This window comes from Mauremys reevesii, linkage group 18 (genome assembly GCF_016161935.1).
Source record: "Mauremys reevesii isolate NIE-2019 linkage group 18, ASM1616193v1, whole genome shotgun sequence".
NCBI lineage: Eukaryota > Metazoa > Chordata > Testudines > Geoemydidae > Mauremys > Mauremys reevesii.
The window spans coordinates 7,360,955-7,385,253 of record NC_052640.1 but is presented as its reverse complement, the minus strand read 5'-3'; the positions used below and the strand labels follow the sequence as shown (position 1 = coordinate 7,385,253).

Sequence of the window (24,299 nt, the reverse complement as noted above, 5' to 3'; positions counted from 1 at the left end):
CACTTGTTTGCCATACTTTAATGTAGATAAGTTTCAGTTGCAAAATTTTAATATTTTGACTCTTCTGAAAACATGAATGAATCAGGGTGCATAGGCTCCAAAATACTCAGCTTTCTAAATGTAAGAAAGGACTCATAATTGCATTCCAAAAGAAACCTTTATAAATGAATCTGCAAGTATCTGGATGTTCTTAAGAACACAGAAGTGCTCTGCTTTTTGGCACCTGAGTGATGAAATGATCCCTATGAAGGCTAGGGCAGTTATGCAATACCACTGCAAGTAACCTCCTCCAGAATACTAATGAGCAGCTGCTTTGTCTCTCTTAGCTCTATACACTACAATACTTAACTCTGTGTAGGACTAGCAATCTTTTAAAAAAAGACAGGAAGAAAAACCTGCCATTAATCAAGTGAGAATAAATAGAATAATGTTTAAGAGGTTTTTTTTGGGTGGGGGGGGTCCCCCAAATCTTTACAGCACATTTATACATTTAAAATTCTGGTCTGGCACAGTAATTTTGAACAGTATTTGAGGTCATGTAATGCAGCCAGCACAGTAGCTCTAATATTTGATAATCACTTAACTACCCTTCAAGAATAGAAATATCTTCATCTGAATCAGAAATGTATCAACTTGGAAAATACTGTTGTTTCCAGTAAATTCCTGTTCAGAATTCCAAGTGGCAGGGCTGCATGAAAGACTGGAAACTGAACATGCAGCACAATAGTAGGCAGTTATGGTATACTACTTTAATCAACATTAGAAACTATTTTTTGAAGAACAAATCAGGAGAATAAAGCAACTGACTATAACTGGTATCAAAAGTGACATTGGCAATTGAGTCCGTGCATGATTTTCATATCTGAAGGCATCTCAGATCTGAATTCTGATCTACCAAATGAATCTTACAATACAGTGTATTTGAAATACGGCGTAGATTTGAAATATTCAAGTATAAAGCTAGATAAGATGGGATAAACAGGGGGAGGTACATCCTTTCATAGGATCTGATGCTATATGGTGGTGAAAACTCCTGCACTCGCTTGAGCCCCCATCTATTACATTACAGCTTCCACCTTTGGAGTTGCAATGGTGGTGAATTATGGATCCCATTTTTGCTAGTGCAGACAACCTCAGTGAGGAAGAGCAGTGATGAATTACAGAACGGAGATGAAAGTTATAAAGGGGGTAAAGGCAACAGTTTAATAGGACATGGGAGTTGCTGTAATTTGGTCATATTCCCATTCACGCTGCCCCTTTCCTTTTTTCACATCTCTATCTGCTAGAGTGGATGTGTGAGAGTCAGTACAGAGTTGGGAGCAATCATGCCCAGTATGAAGTAAATCAAAAGGAACAACAGGGTACAGTCAAAGACTGTATAATATTAAACACTTAATAGTCTGGAGCATTCTCTCACTCTATAAAGATCTCCAAGTGCCCACCTTCCTAAAGCAAAATGTCTATTCACTTTCCTTCTGATATACAACCTGTTCTATACTTCTGGACCTGAGGACAGATTATCCTAAGGAAAATGGCCCTGTTTTTAAAACTGTGTGGCATAAGACAGTTAAGAGAAAGGTATTTGCAAATGAAAAACGTTCCCCTCACGTGTGGGTACAGCTATTTTTGGGCATAACTAAATAAAGAAAAGATTAAAATCTTAAACATTATGTGGTTGAAAGCTGAACTGAAAGTGGAATAGCACTGTAGCAAATAAAGCAAGATTTTGACGGCATAAAAGCAAAGCTGATCCCATTGTTTCATATAGGAACAGAATTTAGGCAATGTTTAATAAGAGAACCTAGGTGGGAAAAATAAAGGAAATGCAGACTAAATTAATCAATTCACCGTACCCTGCAAACTGACATCTGGTTGGTTGTGAGAGTACCAGTCTTATCAGAACAAATAACAGAAGTGCAACCCAGCGTTTCAACGGATGGCAGACTTCTAACAATAGCATTCTTCTTGGCCATTCTGCGGGTTCCTAGGGCCAAGCATGTGGTAATAACAGCAGGCAGACCCTCAGGGATAGCAGCAACAGCAAGAGCAACAGCAATTTTAAAGTAGTAGATAGCGCCTCGAATCCAGGAGCCACCATGAACTGGATCATTGAAGTGACCTATGTTGATTATCCAGACAGCAATGCAAATGAGTGAGATGACTTTGGACAGCTGCTCTCCAAACTCATCCAGTTTCTGTTGGAGTGGTGTTCTCTCTTGTTCAGTAGCTACCATCTCATCACGAATTTTGCCAATTTCAGTGTTCACTCCTGTTGCTACAACCACTCCCATAGCTTTACCAGCAGCAATGTTAGTACCCTAAAATGGAATCGAAAAAAGGGAAATAAGATTCGTAAGTCGTTCTGTGACAGTATTGAAGTAGGCCTGTTACATACCAGATTCACAGATAACTTTTTTTGCTAAGACATTAAGTTCTATCTGAAAGTTTATTCTCTGATTTTGGCTAATTTAAGATGCAATGCACATGTGGTTCACATATTTCACTGTTATCAGTTCTTGATAAGTTATTTTGAATTCTACTTTGACAGCCATTCTTTGTGAGGTCAGTAAGGTGGTATGCATTAGTCCTTAAAAGGGCATGAGTACCCTTACCAAAAATTTATGTTCCTTATTAACCTGTGGAAGGTCCACATAAAACAAAAGGAGAAGCTAACTATATAAAAAAGTGATGTTAACACAATATGAAGTAAAATGGATAAACTGAAGAAATCTTAGTCATTTCATGTAACAATTTGTAACAGTCATTTAAGCTTGAAACTAAAAGTAAACCCAAAGTACTGTGTAGTCAAGGAGCTTTCCATTAACAACAATTGTGTCTGTTTCTAGCTAAACAACATCAAAGCCAAAAGAGCATCTATGGGGAAGAGGAAAAATGCGGAGAGGAATGAGTGAGAGACCTGTATATATTATGCAATCAGTTTGAAATACACCCACTTTTCTAATTTTTAAACTATTCAATGCTCAATTCCAGACAAGCTGCTAGTAAATTGAGCTAGATTCCTCAATGCTTTCTCTGCCACCTGCTCTGAGTACAAGATAGCCACCTACAAAAAGCCTACTACAAACATTAATTGCTATCACCATCATGTAAATGTAAGATCTAGTTCATGCAGTATAGTACTGGAAATACAGAGTGATAATGTTATGAAGAGTTAATGTTAGCAGTGTCACCTTTACCAAGAGATCATCAGTAAATCAAATGTGCTCTTAACACCAGAGTAGCTTCCTTACTGTTTTGAAAGTTAGGAAAGAGGGTTAAAAACAGCAGGTAGGAAGTGAGTGAAAAAATTCTTTGCACAGAAAGTTTGACATGTTATATCAAACATCAGTAAGTCCTAAAACCTTAAGTAGGCAAGACTAAAAAAATGTTGCCACCCTTAACCATGTTAACCAAAATCTATTTCTATGTCCAGACTAGCCATTTGTACCTACAATATCTAATTTTTCTATATTTCATAGGAACCACCTTAGTAAGTCCAGACTGCTTGAGTTTAAGTTTCAGTTACATTTCTCTTAAAGTTTAATATTCCCCAATAAATCCAAATAGGCAGACTTTCCTTAAAGGATGGGCAAATGAAGATCTATTAATGTTGACTCATAACATGCAGCATGACAAAATTCTTCTAATAGATCTATGTCCAAATTCAGTCTTTGGGTAAGCAAGCACAGCTCCATTCAAGTCAATGGGCTTACAGCCATGGTAGCTGTCACTCTTAAACCACAAGGAAAGAATTTAATATTTTGCTAATTACAAGCCCAATTCTGCCACCTGGTACACACACTGAATATTCCTGGGCTCAAATGGGTGCCTTCATGAATATATTCAGTGAGAGTAAGAATGGCAGAATCAGACTTTGAAAAGCAAAGTTTACCAATAACCTCACATTTTTTTCCAGTCTGTATGAAGCAATGAAATGGAGCATAGACTAAAGTTAAGCTTCTAGCTCTCACTGAATATTCAGACACAATATACAAATTAGGGAAGCTCAATTCAAATTATTCCTCTTTATGAAATATTGCTAGTTCTTAAGAGGTGAAATGACATGGGTTTCAGAATTAGTTTCCAAGTGCACACACACTGGTAAAAGTCTTTTAAAAAAATGTTTTTCTAGGATGTATGCTGGTTTCTGCACCGAAGTTAAATTTCTTGAGTTTATTAAAATGAATCCTTAAGGAAAGGGTTTCTCAATCCAAATAAAGCAGACAGGATTCCCTCTTGGTTTCTAATCAATCTGAGGAGCTTGCTGCTGACAGCAGTTTATGTTTGGTAGAGTACAGCAAAGGTAGCATGTATACACTATTTATAGTGTTATTTAATCTGAATAACTCTTGAAATTCTAAGACTTAAAAAGCTCCACAAGCGTTCATTTGGTAAATTCTATATTGCTGTAAGTCACTAACTCTCATAACTTTAAAAAAAAAATTACTTACAGAGAAAAGCATGTTCTTCTTGTCTTGGTTCACAGCACGTGGATCAGGCACAGGATCAGTATGCTTAATGACAGATACAGATTCACCTAAATAAAGGTTATAGTGTTAATGGGAGTTTGTATGTGTAATTTTAACTTTACTTGTAAGCTGATCTAATAGAAAATCTGGTATAAGCTTAAACTCCTTAAAATTGTATTTATCTTGTGTCATGGCACTTGCATATACTTTTCTTATAGCATTTCAATAAAGTTTTAATGGTTTCCATAGCCACACTTCCTGTTTCTTTTAAAGTAGATTGAGTTGGCCTGCTAAACCCAGGGTTGCGAGTTCAATCCTTAAGCGGGCCATTTAGGGATCTGGGGCAAAAATCTGCCTGGGGATTGGTCCTGCTTTGAGCAGAGGGTTGGACTAGATCTCCTGAAGTCCCTTCCAACCCTGATATTCTATGATTAAAAAAAGAGTCCTTTTTAATAAAGCCTTAGATTTCAAAGGGAAGAATTACAATTCATAGAAAAGCTGAAAGGACTTCCAAAAATATAGGTGTTCTGTGTATATTAAAACTGGAAGTATATACCATTGCTTTTATGATCAGACAACCCAATCATTTTTATATGTCCTTGAATGGACTGTGGACAAGTGGAGCTCATGTCCAGATGTCTAGGCATCTGCCAGAAACACTCTAGCCTCCTTTTTCCTATTACTTATTATTCCCATTTATTACTTTTAAATGAATCCACAAAAGCTACCGATTAGAATTTACATGTTTTCAAGTACTTTAAAGCAGTTTTAAGGGGGCATAAGAGCACAGAACGCAATCAGTACTTGGGGAGGGGGAGGGAAGGTTTGGATGGGAACAATGTCCTTAGTTAGACAGTATGTGCTTGAAATCTAAACATGGCCGAATGCACTTCTTTGCAAGGTCAATCTCTCATAAAAGCCACATGATGCTATTGCATTTATTGAGTTACCTGTAATTTGAAGGTGTTAAATCTGACTTATCACAAGCCTCGGGTGGTAGAGTGTAATATCTGGATTCCAGGGCCATACTAATATCAGATTATAGCCTACTATATAAGGTTTGTTCAGTACACATTTTCAAAATGAAAACATCTTTACAAGCCTCTGTTTGGACTGAGTATCAAAGCAAGCTTTGAAAGAGAGTTAGTTCATGTAGCTTTCAGCACTTCTAAGCTTACCACTTTCTCTTTCAGTTACAAGACTGACAGCTAGGACAATGAGAAGTAGAAACTGTAGCTCAGAGGAGCTTCTCATGGTGTATGAAACCTGAAGAAACACACTACAGTATCATTTAATTAAGACACTCCCATTCATCTCCCTGATCAGGGTGAAATTTCTTAGTCTGGCTGCTCTGCTAAATTAGAAACCCAGAAAAGAAAAAACACCTTAGTAGTCAGAAATTCACCCAGACAGGAAAAATTCATTTTATTGAAACCTAGGGTCTCTTGAAGAGAAATTGAGCAAGAGTTTCTACTAAGCCCCAGTTTCTGCTTCTTGTCGTCCTAGGCAATCTGGATAACAAAGTCTTAAAAAGTTTATATATTATGTAAAACTCCCCATACCTCAAACAAAGGGTTTTGACCACAGTGTAGCCATGAAAGGAGAGGTGTAAACAAGTGATAGGGTCTTCAGAACTCAGGGTGTTTGACCACATTTTTCTGAATTTTTGTATGTTTGCTATCATAAGTTCAATAAGACAATTTTGTTAAACCATGCACAAGACAGGCCCCTGAAGTCAAACAAAAAATAAATTCAGATTTGCTTTTATAAACGAGGAAAACTGATGTTTGGCAGACTCAGTATTTAAGAGTACTACAGTATCACATGTTGCATTACGTACTTCATTTAATAGGAGCTTCCTTAACTTAAAAAAAAAAAAACTACTACTTATATCTGGGTAATACATAGAAAATGCTTGTCCGTTCAAACTGAGTAAACTCCATAAATGGCAAACAATTGCTAGTGAGACAAGGTGGGTGATGGAATACCTTTTATTGGTCCAACTTCTGTTGGACAGAGACAAAAGCTTTCGAGCTTTCACAGAGAGCTCTTCTTCAGGTCTGGGAAACCCTCGCATAAAGTATTACCGCTAAATACAAGGTTTGAACAGATTGTTTAGCATAAGTAGTTAATAGACCTCAAGGAAACAGTCAAGGTGAAGTGAAAACTCCTCCAGAGGAAAGGAAGAGGGTGGAGGTTTGTTAGGGAGTTACCGATTGGATTTATGGCTTATTACAACAGTGCGTCTGTTCAGTCCATGATTTAGTGTCTAGCAAAAGTTATGAATTTAAGATCTGAGGCTTGTCTTTTGATAGTGTTTTGCAGGTTTCCTTTGAGGACAGGTCAGATACAGTGACAGTTTTGTGAGAAATGTTCACCCACAAGTGATAGGGTGTTTTTGTCTTTTATTCTTTTCCTGTGTGAGTTCATTTGAGAGTGTAATGATTGTCTGGTTTCACCCACATAACCGCTGTTGGGGCATTTAGTGCACATGATATTAGTACATCACATGTTGTGATAAGTATGTGTAGAACCCATGGATCTTGAAAGGTGTGTTATGTGTTGGGGGGGGTATTGACCATTGTAGCAGTGGAGGTATATCTGCAGGTTTTGCATCTGCACAAAGCAATTGCTAGTACAACCCAGTACTTCATATTTTTATAGATAATTGGCCACAGATCAGTAGCCCCAATTATGGTATTCTCTCTGATGTAGTTTCATTTTACATAACTGTATCTGCCAACAATCCCAATAAAACTTCAGAAACCCCATAAAGAAGAAAACTGAGTCTCCCACAAGTTGACCCTATACAGCCAAGTATTTAGTAGTATATGTTCATCATTGCAATATGAGATTGCAAGATCATATTGTTCAACAGCCGTTGTCCGTTGTGATACAGTCACCAAGCAAACCACATTACTTAAGCAACTTGGGCCTGACCGTGAATCAAAACCAATTCCAAACATATATGTACATAACTCAAAAATGACACAGCCTACCTGTCAGAATTGATTGGTCTACCCTTAGAGTTGTAGATTTGATAGAAGTAAGTCTTATATCAGCAGGAACCTTGTCACCAACTATGGATTCAAAACAAAGTTAGAGAATTTAGTTATTCAGTAATGATTTATAAGCAATCACTCTATATCAACAACTTTTTACGTGTTTAACGGAACACTTACTGAGCAGTTATTCAGCAATGATACTATCAGCATTTCCTATAGCTTTTGTACGTTGCAATATTCTTTACAAATGTGTTATAAAATTCACTGTGAACTGCTAAAATAATTCAGACTTGTATAAGCACTAATAAATAAGTCTGCTTGGTAGAAGTTTACAAGTCGCTGAAAAACAGAAATGAAAAATTTTATGTTTCCATGAAGTCACTTCTCAGAACACCTTGAGATAGTATGGACAGAACATGGCCTACTAGAAGCTGAATGAGTTCCAGAAGCAATTGGAGAATATACATTTCAAAACTTTTCCATGTATCAAAAAACCCACAAACTACTGTGGTTTTCAGGCACCAATATTGGCTACTGGCTTTGAATTTCCCCTCCAGAAATTCTTTGCTTACACAATATCATATCTGGCACAAAAGAAATAGCTAAAGTTAGTCCTCAGCTATCCAAAGATGGGAAAAATACAGAGAATTTTCAAAGTTAAAAGAAAATATTTTCTTTTAATACAATGGCTGCAGTACCCACTTGTTAGGGACCAATCGTGAATGTAATGCACTCCTAGAAACATGCTAGCCATTGCAAAGTTCTAATGCTATAATCTAAACAGTGCCATATAGCGCAGAGGTCAATTTTAGATTTGACTAGTATATTGGTTTATTTTTTCCATAGCCTCAGAACAATATGATCAGCTAACCATTAAGATACCAAGTTCTGAATCCCCATTTGTGAATTGTAATGACATTCACATTAGATATTTTCTGTCCTGGGATTGACTTTATATATTCTACCCACTAGATATTAATGCAAACATTTGAAAAAATCCTTTCCATCCAATGCCAGGAACGGTTTTCCAAAAATATAGCCGAAGATAGGACAGTAAGTAGAGAAGATGATCCTGAAGATGCTAGAGAATAATAACCATGAGCCCAGAGCTATGTAGCTGGCTATTCTCCAGCATCTTGTTTTTTTTTTTTTCCCCCTCCAGCATCTTCATTGGGTTTTTTAATCCCAAATTCATTCCCCTTCTACTCCCTCTTATTCTGCTATGCCTGGTTTTCAAGTCACAGCTAAATGAACGGCTGCTCTGTTACCACCACCATTTTGTGAATCAGCCCAATAAATTGGGTTTGTGGAGGCAAATAAACTCGCTGAAACTTGTTAATCTGACTCACATTTCTGTACATCTCTTTATATGCTGCATTTAACCATTTCTAATTGGTTAGTATAATCCCTGTACAAAGTCCATTTCTATTCTTAACGTGGAAAGTCTCTAGTTTCATTTATTGTGAAATAAAGCATACAAGTTCTGAAGGAAACAAAGGATCTGAATGCTCTGATCACTAGCTAGTTAGAACTGATCTTGTCAGTGGATGGAATCATTACAACAGTCCCTCTCTAGTATGTCCCTGCAGTAAAAAAAAGCAAGCTGCAATTCCTGCAGGAACTGCTTATGCAACTAGAAGCAATAGTGCACATAAAGAGAATAACAGTGTAAATAAGCCAGCAAGAATGTTACAGCCTTACTCAGTGTATACCAGTTAATAAGCAGAAAGGCCATGGGGGAAAAGAGAGGTGGGATCTGAGGAGGATTAAATGAACACTATTTTTAACTGTAAAAAGCCAATTTAAAAAAAAAAAAGAATTCTGTGCCATATTCTCCATGATTGCTCACTAGTCAAAAATAATGTGAATTGGAAAATTCTCCCTTCAGGTGACAAACATAGAAGAACTACACTAATTTACAAAAAGGTCCATCACATCTGTGTATATGAAAAAAAAAAGGCCAATAAATAGCTAAATTCATTTTCCATTTTGTACCATTATTGCATGTGAAAACTAATCTAAGCTACAGTGCCCTTGAGCAGTGAGAGAAAATAGCATTAGACAAACAATGACCAAGGCCAAAAATGGGAAAACTATTTGAATATGCTCCCCGGATGTTGTGATGAGGTTTATATGTAGACATATGATAACAGCTGGTTTTCAGCTATCACAATTCCACAGGAACAGAAGGCTAATACCTCAGTACAAAGTGGTACGGGTCTTGTCAATCTCTATGCGTACACTGTTGCAGTACTTTCAACAGCTGAGCATCTACTAGTATCTCAAATGTACCAATACATTTGACAAGGCTATATCGGAAGACTGGATCTCTTTACCCAGAACTTTACATGTATACAGTGACTTTCTGTGACCACCTAAAGCAGCACTTAAACAAAACAAAAAACAAAAACACAAGACAGCACATTTTCTTTTAACTGAAAAGAACATTAAGGAAAATATACTTAAAGAAGTGTCTTTATCTACTGCTTTTGAAGTTCTATAAACTGTTCAGCAAACTGGTCAGGACGGAGCTTTAGTCTGCTAGATTAATGATATCCAATGACCTGCTAATCCATGAAATAAATATTTACTTCTAGTCACTAACAATTGTTTTAGGCAAAAAGGTATTGTGACCAAGTTAACATTTCATTGTTCTATAGTTTGCCAGCCTGTCCAAATGAATTAAGACAGACACCATGTGCACAAACATTGAGGTTGTACTAGTGCCACAATACAGTACATAGATTTAGAAGAATTCTGTTTCCTCCTCTATAGTCACAACCCAACCCTCCAATTCTTCGTCTTCCTTTAGAGCACAAACTTTTTTATTCTGCACGTAAGCCAAAAGATTTATTTTTAAAATTACATAGAATTGACATAGCCCTTTGACTGATGGTGCAGAACGTGGAATCTGCACACATCCACATGGGATAGGTAAGTATTATTGTCGTTTTACAGACAGGAAAACGGAGGCAGAAAGACAGTCACTTGCTCTACAGTGTAGCCCAGTCATGGCAGAGCCAGCATTAAAACTCAGGACTTCAATTTCTAATCCATTGTCTATTCCTCCATCTATTCAAATCCACCTGTATGGCTAGTAACAAAGGAAGTTTAGATTACAAGCAGAACTGATTCAAAGCTTCTTGCATTTTAAGACTACAGTCACATCTCTAAATATGTAATGCAGTTTACACAAAATTAGTCCGATGGACAGCCCCAAACAAGTTACAAGACTGCATTTCTCACTCTCTTTCAGTGAAGGCCACAATCAAGGTTCAAACCAGTTTACATAAGGACACTAATGCAAAATCTTTTTATGATAAAATTAAGCTTTTTAGGCATTGCCTCTGAGCGGTTCTAGTCAACATAATAGTTAAGACATTGGTAGCCATTGGGAGTACTGACTACACTACCACCAGTGCAACTGAAACTCTGGTAGTACTCAGAAGAATTTTTTTGGTAAAAAAGTCTAGTATACACAATGTCTCAGTCATTGGTAGTTTCCTTCCTCTATATCATTCAACACTGGAAAGAAACCAAGTTTAATATTTCAGCTGGTTTCAAATCATCCATAGAAACAATGCAAGTATTTCAGAAGGACCAAGATATATCCCTAGGCCACAAACTAGGGTTGAAGCAAGCCAAAAAGAACCTGAACACTAAAGTATTCGGAACAGTTTTTGGCTGCTACAGAACTGCCACAAAGTGAGATGACATAGAAATAACTAGGCTGTGTTTGAGAGAGGAATTCCACTATATTTCCTCCAAACATCTAAAGCTACTATTAATATTTAACTTGATTATTTTTCCTCAGAAAGAAAATCAGAATTACAAGTGTGTGGTTTTTAGTTCCAAAAGTAGATTGTAGGATTACAATGCCTCACTCCAGAGGACTGAACGATTACCTAGACCTAGAGATAGAGGTTTTAGACAGTGCCCTGATTTATACATCATTTCTTTACAGATATTGGCCCAAATCCTGCTTCCCTGGCTCATACAAGCAGTCCCATTGACTTCAAAATGGGTTCTATAAGTAAAGAAAGCAAGATTTTGCTCAGAAGTCTATTACTCTTTGTGCCACCAAAAACAGAACTTTGTCAGCAAAGTTTTAATTTAAATCCTGATGTGCAATAAAGAAACCTGTTTTTAAAAACATATCATTAGCTAAAATAATAAGAGGCTTAAGTAATGCTCTAAACTCTGTGTGTGTGTGTGCGCGTGCATTTTGAACTGAAGTGGACAATTCAGGACATTCAGATTTAAATACAAAACTTTTGGGCTAGCTTTAATTTCAAATTCATATTGCAACTAAAAAGATTGATTCATCAGATATGCAGATCCTGGAGCTTTAATCAGAATCTAGTTCTAACTTTAAAGTACCTCAAATTACTGAGTATTTCAGCTCATTAAGGTAAGATTGGGAGAAAATTATTGGTAACAGTTGACTTATTTCTAGTGCCATCTATTTTGCTTTTGCTGTATTTTATTCCCAAGTTCAAAATTGGTTTTCAGGTTACCTAGTTTATTTTGCATCTCATCCTCATCCCTCCCTTTGCTTTGTCTGTGTACAGTCTGATTAACTTTGGGCCTAGTACTGCAAAGATTTACACAAATGTAACTTTAAGCATTATAGTCAGTCAATGGGAATACTCTCATGTTTCAAATTAAACAAACGTTTGCAGGCTTGGGAGCTCTGATTTTGAGATCATAGAGAAGGGACTTTCTATGAGACAGAAGTAAAAATGTTGACTCTATAAACGGTAACAACTATAATCAATTGCAATATCTAGGTACTTTGGGGATGACCAAGGATACAGGCTGCAATCCCATATCATTTAAGTCAATGGGAGACATTCCATTAATTTCAATCAGGTCCATATTGGTTGAAGACTGCAGCATTATTACATTAAGAGACATTTTCAAATTAGGATGTAGAATTTTACTGTGATACACCCCCAGACAAAGTTTTTCAGCCTTAACCCCAAAGATCTTGGGTGTTGTTTAAACACAAATTAAAAGATGTACTCAGAAATGCTCCCAGTTCCACGCACAGGGCCGGGTAGGCAGGCAGAGCTTCAGAGTCTCAATGCGTGGATGAGACGATGGTGTAGAGAGGAGGGGGTTCACGTTCATTAGGAACTGGGGAAACTTCTGGGATGGGAGGAGCCTATACAGGAGAGATGGGCTCCACCTAAACCAAAGTGGAACCAGACTGCTGGCACTAAACATTAAAAAGCTTGTAGAGCAGTTTTTAAACTAGGAGATGGGGGAAAGCCGACTGCTGCAGAGGAGCGTGTGGATCAGACACAGACTTTTCTTAGGGGAGAGTCTGATGATAGAGAATCTCCAGGTTATAGTCAGGAGCAGAGGACTGAAAAGTATAATGTAATGGCCGGATCAGATGTTAAACAGTCACATAAAAAAGAATCTGGTACATCAGAAAAGGCAGGCTAATAAACAGGGACAAGTTTTTAAAGTGCTTGTACACAAATGCCAGAAGTCTAAATAATAAGATGGGTGAACTAGAGTGCCTTGTGATAAAAGAGGATATAGATATAATAGGCATCACAGAAACCTGGTGGACTGAGACCAATCAATGGGGGACAATCATTCCGGGGTACAAAATATATCGGAAAGACAGAACAGGTCGTGCAGGGGGAGGAGTGGCACTATATGTGAAAGAAAGCGTAGATTCAAATGAAGTAAAAATCTTAAGCGAATCCACATGTTCCATAGAGTCTATGGATAGAAATTTCATGCTCTAGTAAAAATATAACATTAGGGATCTATTATCAAGCAACTGACCAGGACAGTAATAGTGATGATGAAATGCTAAGGGAAATTAGAGAGGTTATCAAAATTAAGAACCCAATAATAGTGGAGGATTTCAATTATCCCCATATTGACTGGGAACATTTCACTTCAGGACGAAATGCAGAGATAAAATTTCTCGATACTTTAAATGACTGCTTCATGGAGCAGCTGGTACGGGAACCCACAAGAGGAGAGGCAACTCTAGATTTAATCCTGAGTGGAGCGCAGGAGCTAGTCCAAGAGGTAACTATAGCAGGACCGCTTGGAAATAGTGACCATAATACAATAGCATTCAACATCCCTGTGGTGGGAAGAACACCTCAACTGCCCAACACTGTGGCATTTAATTTCAAAAGGGGGAACTATACAAAAATGAGGGGGTTAGACAGACAAAAGTTAAAAGGTACAGCGACTAAAGTGAAATCCCTGCAAGTTGCATGGGCCCTTTTTAAAGACACCATAATAGAGGCCCAACTTCAATGTATACCCCAAATTAAGAAAAACAGTAAAAACCAAAAAAGAGCCACCGTGAACGCAGCGCACAGTCAACTTGTGGAACTCTTTACCTGAGGAGGTTGTGAAGGCTAGGACTATAACAATGTTTAAAAGGGGACTGGATAAATTCATGGTGGCTAAGTCCATAAATGGCTATTAGCCAGGATGGGTAAGAATGGTGTCTCTAGCCTCTGTTCGTCAGAGGATGGAGATGGATGGCAGGAGAGAGATCACTTGATCGTTGCCTGTTAGGTTCACTCCCTCTGGGGCACTTGGCATTGGCCACTGTCGGTAGACAGATACTGGGCTAGATGGACCTTTGGTCTGACCCGGTACGGCCTTTCTTATGTACGCAACTAACACAATTTAAAGATGCCAGGTTGGCCATCTTAGAGAGTGAATGTCTTTACGCACAACACAATTGAGTGTATGGACTTCCCTGCCAATGTACCTCAACCTGGAGAGCCACCCTGCGGGAAGAGAGGGTTTCTTCCCATTTCCACAAACATTCAGAACTGGCATATTTGTTCACAGTCAATGTGAAGGCTCCTCTGAGAACTGGACTAAAACCACCAATCAATTAGACATAGTCCAGATCACCAACTGTAACATCAGTAGGTCACTATGAATTTGGATTACAGTAAAACCAGCACCAAAGAGCTATATATCCCATCATCAGTCGAGGGTTCCCGCTATCACCACATTTTCATGTTCTACCTAGAAAAAATTCTTTTTGTTAATGCAATGCTTTGGATAAAAAAATTCCCAATTCTAGTCTATTCAAACCGGAGATTACAAGTATTCTAGGCTAGAATATCACCTAGCAAACTTTGTATTTAACAGTTAGTCTGAACAGGTTTAAAGTTCAATATAGATGGGGCTTAAAAGGGAATATTAACACTATTTGAACGGTAGTTTGAATTCCAGATCCACATTACACTTTTGGGGTGCACACTGAGTTGGAGTCAAGCTAATAAAAACTTTCACTAGACTGTAGGGGAGCCACGATTATCTCCCACATCCTGCATATTTTAAACAGACATTCTATTTTTAGTGTTGGTTTATAGTGAAAAGGGATTGGACGTTCAAAATACCTTAGGAACAGCCATTTCACCATTACAAAACATAATGGCCCCCAAGAAAGCAGTTTTGTTTTATGTATTCAGACAATCTTCAAACACATTAGGGAATTTTAAGATACATAATCAGAGCTGTTAATGTGTTCAATTAACCAGATGTCTCTTATCCCTGAACTGAAAGCTTGCCAAGAAGAGTCAAGGTTGGCATGCCTAGGTATGCCTAGGTATTTCAGAAAATATTAAATATTAAATAAATAAATAAATCAATCCCACAAATCCTCAAAGTTGAGTGGCCAGTTAGTCTGAGTGCACTAATGACAAAACAGCATACTGAATCCCTGAAGTTGCAGCAACACTGATTTCATTATGAAATAAAAGAAGCCTTTTGAAAAGAATACATCTTATTTACAATGTTAAGTGTAAATAGTTTAGTAATTTCAGTCTCTGCAGAGAAGCTCAAATATGTCAAGTACCATCATAAATATTTTTTTTATTTCTACTTAGTGTTAACAATTCTAGGCCCACATTAATTCTGACTGTTTAAGTGTCCATGGTATCAATTAAAAAAAAAAAGATTTGTTCCCTCTTATGGGTTTTCATCTAAAATTAATAATCACAGAATGTATGTAGAGATCTTTAAGCTTTTAGAAGTAAAAAAAAAATCTTTGTGGCCTTTACCGTATAAAAAGCAATTCTATGTCTACACGCTACAGGGAACAGCTTTAGTTTCTCATGTTTGCATATTCTAGCTGTTTGCAAAATATTTCCTATACACAGAATAGTGAATGCTGTTAAACTGCAGAAACTGTCAAAACAAGAAAACTTAAGTTTGCCCACTATTGTACAATAACCTTTCACAAGAGACTGAACTTATTTCTTCCCCTCATTCCTAAAAAAGAAAAGTCACGTCTGAATATGGAAGGTGTGAGCAGAGGGAATATCAAGACTTAATCTGGACTATTTATGATCAAGTAATAAGGCCACCAAAAATTTGGTCTTTTAGGGAAAGAGATTATAATAATGAACAATGACAGTCCCTTCAATTCTAAATATGCTAATATTGCTTGCAATTACTACCCACGCAGACAAATAAAACATTGCATGTTTGAGAGATATAGCAGTAGGTGCTGATTACATATAGGTTGAATAATACAGGCAGGATAATATACAAAAAATTCTCATCTACCATCTGTACTGGCTTTGTACCTGTGTTATTTATAAATTATACTACAATTACACTTATACAATGCATACAGAAGTTTGATTATCATATTTGAGTACTGTATGTGTTTTAATATAAAAGGGATGGGATTTTTGGAAAGGGGAGAAGGTAGAACCCACATATAAATTACCCGGAACCCCAAAGCAATCACCAATATAATCTAGTGACAGAAGAGCGGCTCGTTTGTTCAGGAGCAGCAGACCAAAAGGGACCACTGTGATCATCTAGTCTGACCTCCTGTATACCGCCCAGAGGACCTCTCGGAATTAATTCCTGTTTGTAAATCGAGACTGGATGTTTTTCTAAAAGATATACTCTAGTTCAATTTTCCAGTGAAAGAGAACCTCCTTTATTCACCGCTGGTAAATTGTTCGAATAGTTATTTACTATTTCAGTGACAAATTTTCTTCTTATTTCCAGTCCAAATGATCTAGATTCAATTTCCAGCTATTGGATCTTCTTATACCTTTGTCTGCTAAACTGAAGAGCCTTCTATTATCAAATTTCTGTTACCCATGTAGATAGTTATAGGCTAATCAAATCACCACTTAACTTTCTCGGAAGTACAGAATAAGGAAGGGGAGAACAATTCAGATTCACCTTATGCCAGACCAGATAAATGGATGACACTGGCACAACTCAGCACTGAAGCAACATCAAACAGTAGTCACATCTATTAGTAAAGTACTATACGTGTTCAGACAATGAAAGGTAAACTGATATTTTATCAGCGTACTCAAATTTTGAACAGCAAGTTTTCTTCACCCTAATAAAATGTGCCAGGGTATTATGGTATTAACAGTTACCTTGATTTTTCATGAATTTTGTTTAGTATTGTTTGTGCCCTGTTGAAGCATCAATTCTATTCAGGGTATACGAGAGCCGATAAGATCTGATTCTCTCTAGCTCTGCTTAATAGTTCAGTAACTCACAAGGGAAATGCAGCGAGACCTAGAAAAAGCATTTGAATTCAATATTCCCTTTATAAATTCTTAAATAATGTGTGCTGGAAGTGACACTTATCTTTCTGCTTGGCTTCAACCTCATACAATTCGACTGATTTCAGTGGGAGTGTACAAGGAGGTTAAGTTCAAACCCCATGTATCAAAACAGCCCCATAAATATTAGAACATTTTGGCTTTGATGCACATGCCCTGTTGGAAGGGTGTGCAGACAACTATAGGTATAATCCACTGAACATCTGTCAATTTTACAGAAATTTAGCTTCTGAGAATAAGTATTTGACTTAAGATCAGTGCTCTACAGAAATAAGATAAATGGTTAAAAAAAAACAGTGCTGTAACAAACTGCTCTGCCACAAAAGCCTAGATGATTTGCACTCCTAATGTTAAAAGGTGAACTGCAAATCTTTTCCCAAATGCCCTCAACAGTACAACGATTGGTGGATTTGTTTCATATTACTACAGCTGAATGCACCTGGAAAGCTGTTTAGAGACTGCTTTTAGGAGAACTCGTTACAGCTGGCATTTTTACAACACACTTTATGGACTTTTATACAATTCAAGTTTACAGGCATCTCTTAATTTTATTCATTTAAATATTAAAACTGGTTTAATACGCTGGAATGGATAGATAAGGTATGTTTGCTGCACAGAAATGCAACTCATCACAGTAGTATTCTCTGTATAGTCCACTTTATTTTGATAAAGGATTAAAAGAGCTGAATAAGAACATCCACCATTTCATTGATTCTGCTGTAAGTTTTGAGGGCTAAAACCTGTTCATCCCCAACAGCAAACACAGAGGGGTCTGTTAAGCAAGAAGTAAGGGACGAAGAGGAAATCCCAGGAGCTCACACAGGGACTCCATGCGTGGGAGAATGCAGGGGTACAGGGTGGGGGGAGTGAATTTGCAACACTGTGGAATGTCCACTGGTCATACTGAAAAGAGGTGGATGGACTACTGTGCTCTTGCAACCATGGAGCAGCCTGTGGGAGGATTCTGCTCAGATGGACCCCAAACTCTAATAACTGAAGTAGTTGTATCAAAATGCACCTGTTAAACATTAGAATGATCACTTGGCATAGTGAAACCAAAGTAAGTTTAATATTTTGAATAAAAAACCAAAAACAAAAAAACCTTTAGTCTATTAAAATGCACAGCAATTACCCAGCAAGAAGGATGCAATTCCCAGGAAGCTTGACTGTCTTAAAACTGACAAGTTCTATAGCAGAGCAGTAAAGTTGAGAAGCCATTTGAGGATAACATCTGGATATTTGTTCTATTCGTCAACTTCAGGTTACTAAGCTACACCAAGTTTGTTTTCAACACTGGAGTACTGAAAACTGTGCCCACCAGAAGTCAGTGAATAAACCTTAAGGCATATGTCCAAAACCCATTAACTCAGTCCTCCAGATATCTGAGATAATAGAGCAAGATAAAGTTTTATTATTTTTAATGAGCTTTTAAAAGGCTCTCACATAAATGTGTCCATGTCTCACAAAATTATGCCTATTTTCCACTAACTCTGCTGAACCCTTTCTGAAAGGTGTAGTTTTCATGCAACAGATACTGCTTTAAAAAAAAAAATTAATGTTTGTAGAGGCTTCAAGTATATAAACATATGGGTCATGGTCTCCACTGTTTCACCTGCCAAGAGCATCTTCAATTGGCCTCTAAGTTTACCTAATCAGCTACCTTCCTTTTCTTCAACTCAGTTTATTTCAATCTGAAAGGATATTAAACTAGTCTCTCAGCCCCCCTCCCTCTCATCAGAAACCAAATATGTATTTCAGCTACTATAAACTGACACCTGGGTGACCCCAGAAATCCACTAATATGGCAAAAAAGTTACAAGAATAGGTAAGTGACCTCTCCATCCTCCCCGGTGATTGGCTCCTCAACCATCTATTTCTAAGTGTGTCTAATTCAAGAGTGGTAATGTAATCTATCATTCATTGTCTTTAGGGTAACCTTCTAGCCCACAACAAACTTCACTAGAGAACCATTCATTTAAACACCTCAGTACTACAAAATTCTTTTCAAATCATTCTTATAAAGTAAATTAAGCAAGTATTTAGCTTTTTTTTAAAAAAAAAAAATGTTATTTTAATCTACAGCTTCCTGACAAGATTTCGGTCTAAATCAGGCGCAAATATAAAGTGACTGTTTAGAGTCAGAACTCCTCTTGACAAAAAGATATTGTAGGGCTAGTCACTACCATGCAGTGCCAACTATATTATTATTCTACACTAAAGACCTGTAGAAAGTATCTCTAATTTAGATGCCACTGACATATCGGAGAAACCTACCACCTGGTTATTTACGCCACTCAATGGTGAGACACACTTGCCTGGACATACAAATGTCATTGGCACTCTGCCTAGAATTCCATGCCCAGATATGTATCCCAGTATGAAGTGCTCTGTCACTTCCCTACATGGTCATCTTTTTGCAAACACCATGTCAAAGGCCATCCAAATACTCTTACACTTGAGACAGAGGCATGCAGACAGTTTCTCTCACCTCCAAGTCTTGACACTAACTATGGAACATAGTATTGCTCTTCTCTACCCAACCAGGAGCTTTCCCTTGTTTGAAACAATTAATGCATTGTTTCTTCCATTTAAAAAAAGTACAGAATATATAGCTTCCATATCTGAACTCATATTATGCTGAAGCATTTATAATATTCTTACAGCTTTTTGTAAAAAGCCTTTGCCCTAAGGGGAGAGATCTTGGATGATCATTATAACTACTGTAGTCACCTGAATTCAAAATGTATTAAATAATTTTTGCTAATAACCAAGAAAAGCAGCTTAAAGCAGTATTACTCAAGAAAGAGATGGTTTGTAAAATGTAATGCCTAATGTTCATGTAGTTTAAAATATGACACGTTGAGAGGTCAGAGTACTTAAGTCACAATCTATAAGAGGATTGTTCTGCAAATCAGATTTAAACAATATGATCATGCAACAAGTGACTAAATTTTAAAACATTTGCTAATGTTTGAATATACTGTTCTGTAAACAACTACTAAGAAGCTTAACATGAGTTTCCTACAGTAAGGGGGCACAAAACAGTATTCCAGCTGGTACCTGTACATGCATGCTATTCAGTAATTGCAGTAAGGCATCACATTTGTTGACATTTGCAGCTACTTGGCTCTCCCAGATCACTTCTTTAAGTTCCTTTTTAAATGATCTTCAATATATAAAAGCCAAATATCAATTTTATGTCCAACTACAAACAATGCAAAATAGCTGTCGAATTATGCCTATTTAGTGCAATTATGCTCATACATGACACACACCAATTGAATTGAATATCTACTATAATTCTTAAAAAGATGATCCTACTCCTAAACTCCGAATTATATCATGCCCTTTGCTTTTATTGTTAGGAGGGAAAAAAGAAAAAAAATGTGCTTCTGGAGTGAAATTATGTTTATTTAGGTATCGGAGGTTGGAATAAAGCTATTAAAAGGAACAAAAAAGGACTTAAGTTAGCTAGCACTTTAAATCAGTGCTTTAAGAAGTTACTCAGTATCCAATCTGCTATTCTTGATCGGGTAGAGTGAATAAATTTTACTGTAGGGCATCCACAAAAACAAAACCCAGACCACACCATTAAACGACAACCACCTACCCAAACATTCATCACAGTAATCTTGTATCATGAACACATGCAACAGCTTCAAATAATTTAGTGACCATATTTTCTTATTAACATGTTTGCTGCAAAAATAGGCCTCTAGAAGTTTAACAGTTCAGGTACACAACTGCAATTGCAAGAGTATGTACTTGAGCACTTAATTTGCACCTGCAACTACAAGTTTAGCCAATTAGGGCCAGATTTTGAGAAGGCTTAGCCTCCATAATTCGGGCTGGATTTTCAAGGGAGCCCAGCACTCAGCAACTCCTATCGAGAGCAATCAGAGTCACCGAGTAGGCACGCTTTTAGAAAAGCTGACCCTAAATGCATAGCTGGTTGTGCCCACAATACCCAATTTGCACATTTGTGGCAACTGTGTCCATGAATTAGGCTTGCAAATACATGTTTGCACATCATGCCTTTTGAAAGCAAGGTCTTTAAAGCCCTAGTCTGTCCTCCGCAAAAGAAAAGATTCAAGAAAGTCTAGTTGTCATACTCCCATTATTTCCGATATTTTGGCTTGAATGAGCGCTTCACTTACAGCCCAGTCTCAGATCTCCAGACAGATTTTGTAATAAACAGAGTATGAGTGCATCAATCATTGCCAAGGAAACAAGCAACATCAAGTTTAGCAAGACTACTTTCACTTCAAGTCTGAAGTGCTCAGGGAAGACAGAGTTGGATGATGCATGCCTTTGCTTAAATATATCTTCAACAAACCTCAACATGTCATGAGAAAAGTGGACAAGTACAAAACTATTTGCCTTTTTTATGTCTAATGATTCAAAACATTCCCATAACACTGATGTCCTGTAATGATGTCTGGTTCGGTTTCCTGTAATTGATGTGAACCTTCCTGCAAATGTCAGATGAATCAGTTAGACCAGATTTACAATAAAACTAATTATTGCACAATTAACATTTAAGGAGCCAGGAAGATATTTTGTTTCTAATTCAAGTTGCACTTGTGTGTGTCATTTTAACCACCAATATATACTTTCATACTAGAACATATTTATGGCCTTGAGCAGTATTGCCTTAAGAATCCTCAAGCAGTTGGCATATTTGGAAAAGTTAATTTTGTCCCAACTGCAAAAATCTAGCAACTACTGCCTTCTATTAACAGAAATCCCCCACTAGAGTCAATGAGGCACAGAAAAGAGATCTTGTAGTGTTGTGGAAAGCCTGCTGGCTCCGCAGGTGTTCCATGTGTAGTTTCAGAGAGTCCCCCCTCACAAGGGGAAAAGAGTCAAGTAACATGATCTCTCTAGCTTTTCCATTTTACAAAAGTTGCTCAGTTGAAAACAAGCAATTCAGTTTCACCTGCACTCCAGTGAATTGACAGTACAGTAAAATCAGTCAGTATTTCCTTAGGACTGGATGCTCCAAACTACAATACATCCCCTCAGGCTCATTATCCACTTGCAATTCTATTAATAATTCTTTACAGTATAATACCAAAGTAATGTGTCCCCCTGACAAAGCAAATTGCTTTCAGAGATTACTATTCTATTTCTAGCACTTCAAGTCAGGTCCAAAATTGCTGCAGTAAGCTTCTAGCCCCAAAGTCAATATCACTTGTGTGTCCCCCCTGAGAAAAAAAAATTAAAAATCGGTGACTTTTTGCTGTTGAAACAAGTAAATACAGCAGAACCTTGATTTTACAAATACCCATCTTACGAACAATCAGTTATACGAACCACTTTTCCCCATGAACGTTTTAAAAAAAAAAATCAGGAAAGAAGTGTCAAAGAACAAATCAATATCCCTTCATGTTCTGATGCTGTCAATGAAATGGAAATCAGTTTGCAGCGCATCATATTGCCACTTGTGCATCATACCCATTAATTTTGAGATGTTCAATTTCATGAACTTTTCATTCCCAATTAGTTTGTAAGAGAGGTTAACAGCAAAAAAGCCTCTGTTTAAGTCTGAGTGTGACTGTCTGACACCAGAAGTACGGAAAGTGAAATAAAAGAAGCGTGACACTAACTGAAATCCAGAGACAGTATGCTGCTTCATGGTCTATTAAAGCAGTTAATATAATCAGCACTTGATGTTTGTATCTGCTTTTGGCCAAGTGTCCCTATAGTTACTGCACATTATGGAGTGTATGCGCCTGTGTATTCCAGATTGGAGATATACTCAGTAGTGTCTGGGGGGCCCGTCCCTGCACCTGAGCACAAGGATGTCTGGGATATGAGGGTATATAGAGAATGGGCAGACCTGCCACCAGTCCAATACTTTTTCAACCACAAAAGTTCAGTGAAAGATTCCAAGGCAGAAAGGAAGAAAGGCAGGCAGGCAGGAAGTGGGGCACCCATAGGGACACACATCTCAAAGGACTCCAGTTACTGTACAAGGTGCATATGGACAGTCTTTTGGTTGAGACTGTCTGTCCTTTCATACATTCTGCAAATGAGATGAAAAGCCTGGGTGAAGCCCTAAAGACTCCAAGCTCCCCAACCCTCCTGGCAGAGTTGATGGTTATGAGGAATGAGGTCTTAAGGGACATATGAAGGAGGGAACAGTGCCTCATTGGTTCAAATGGGGGATTTTTCAGCACACTGAGGTCTAAGTTTAGGTCCCATGGCAGAACTAGTTAGTTAACATGTGGGAAGAGGTTGAACAAGCCTTTGATAAAACTCAGCAATAATCCCATGGTTTTTAAATTGAACAGGTAATTGAGAATGTGCATTAGACTAGAGGAGGCACAGATCGGGGGACCGTTCCAAGTCTGGAAGTGTCTCCATTTATGCAGGTAAGTTTTCTTTTGTCAAGGGTTTTCTGCTATGAAGCAATACTGTCTGTACCTCTCCGGAGCAGTCTTGCTCTATACCAGGGAGCCAAATAGCAGCTACAACTTGAGGTGAAGCACTGAAGTTTGGATGGTGATGGATCCTGACTCCTGAGGAGATTTGCTGTCAGGAGAAGATGGAGAGTGGGGTCACAGAGACATGCGAACCTGCCCTGGGAACCATACCTGTCATGGCCAGGATGGTGTTTCAATTTCTTCAGAATCTTGAGCAGGAAGGGAGTTGGGTGGGAATAAGAGTACAGCAATAGGCAGGCCAAGGAATGACCAGAGCATCTCCCATCAAGTTGTGATCATGCCCTCCTCCTGAGTAGAAGCCTCTGTACTCCACATTGGATGATGTCACAAAGAGATCAATCTGTATATGACCCCAGGTAAGTCATCTCTTGGAATACCTCATTATTCAGCTCACACTCATGGTTGATGCTGAAAAGCCTGCCAAGAAAGTCCACCACTGTGTTCTATAGTCCTGGTAGATAAACTGCTGAGATCTGTATGCAGTGTGATATGGACTACTTCCATAGTTTTATGGATTCAGTGCAAAAGGACCGGGATCTTGCTCCTCCATGAAGACTGATATGTTGCTGCTCTGTTGTCCAGCAGTATTCTGATTGGGTGGTCCCTTATGATGGGTTGGAAGTGCTGACAAGTGGTTCATTACAATACACCAGTATGGAAGATTACCTCCTGAAGGATCTATTTGCCCTGACTTGAAAGGTTTTGGAAGTGTGTGTCCTGGCATATCAGGGAGGTGTCTGTAGCAAGTACCCTTGTGGGAGGAGACTC

General features: G+C 37.8%; 1 protein-coding gene across 2 annotated transcripts in view; it reads right to left on the bottom strand.

The window, feature by feature from the left end:
• ATP2A2 (ATPase sarcoplasmic/endoplasmic reticulum Ca2+ transporting 2) overlaps positions 1–24,299 on the bottom strand; it is a 65,574-nt gene that overhangs the window by 18,622 nt on the left and 22,653 nt on the right. The window contains exons 1-4 of one of the 2 annotated variants that reach the window (XM_039505336.1): positions 23,682–23,714; positions 7,469–7,549; positions 4,452–4,537; positions 1,854–2,318 (exon numbers count right to left, since the gene is read on the bottom strand). In XM_039505336.1, coding sequence (XP_039361270.1) covers positions 1,854–2,318; positions 4,452–4,537; positions 7,469–7,549; positions 23,682–23,688 — 639 coding nt within the window. In that variant the 5' untranslated portion in view covers positions 23,689–23,714. Of the gene's footprint in view, positions 1–1,853; positions 2,319–4,451; positions 4,538–7,468; positions 7,550–23,681; positions 23,715–24,299 lie in introns of those variants that run through there. The other variant, XM_039505334.1, reaches the window with a different exon arrangement.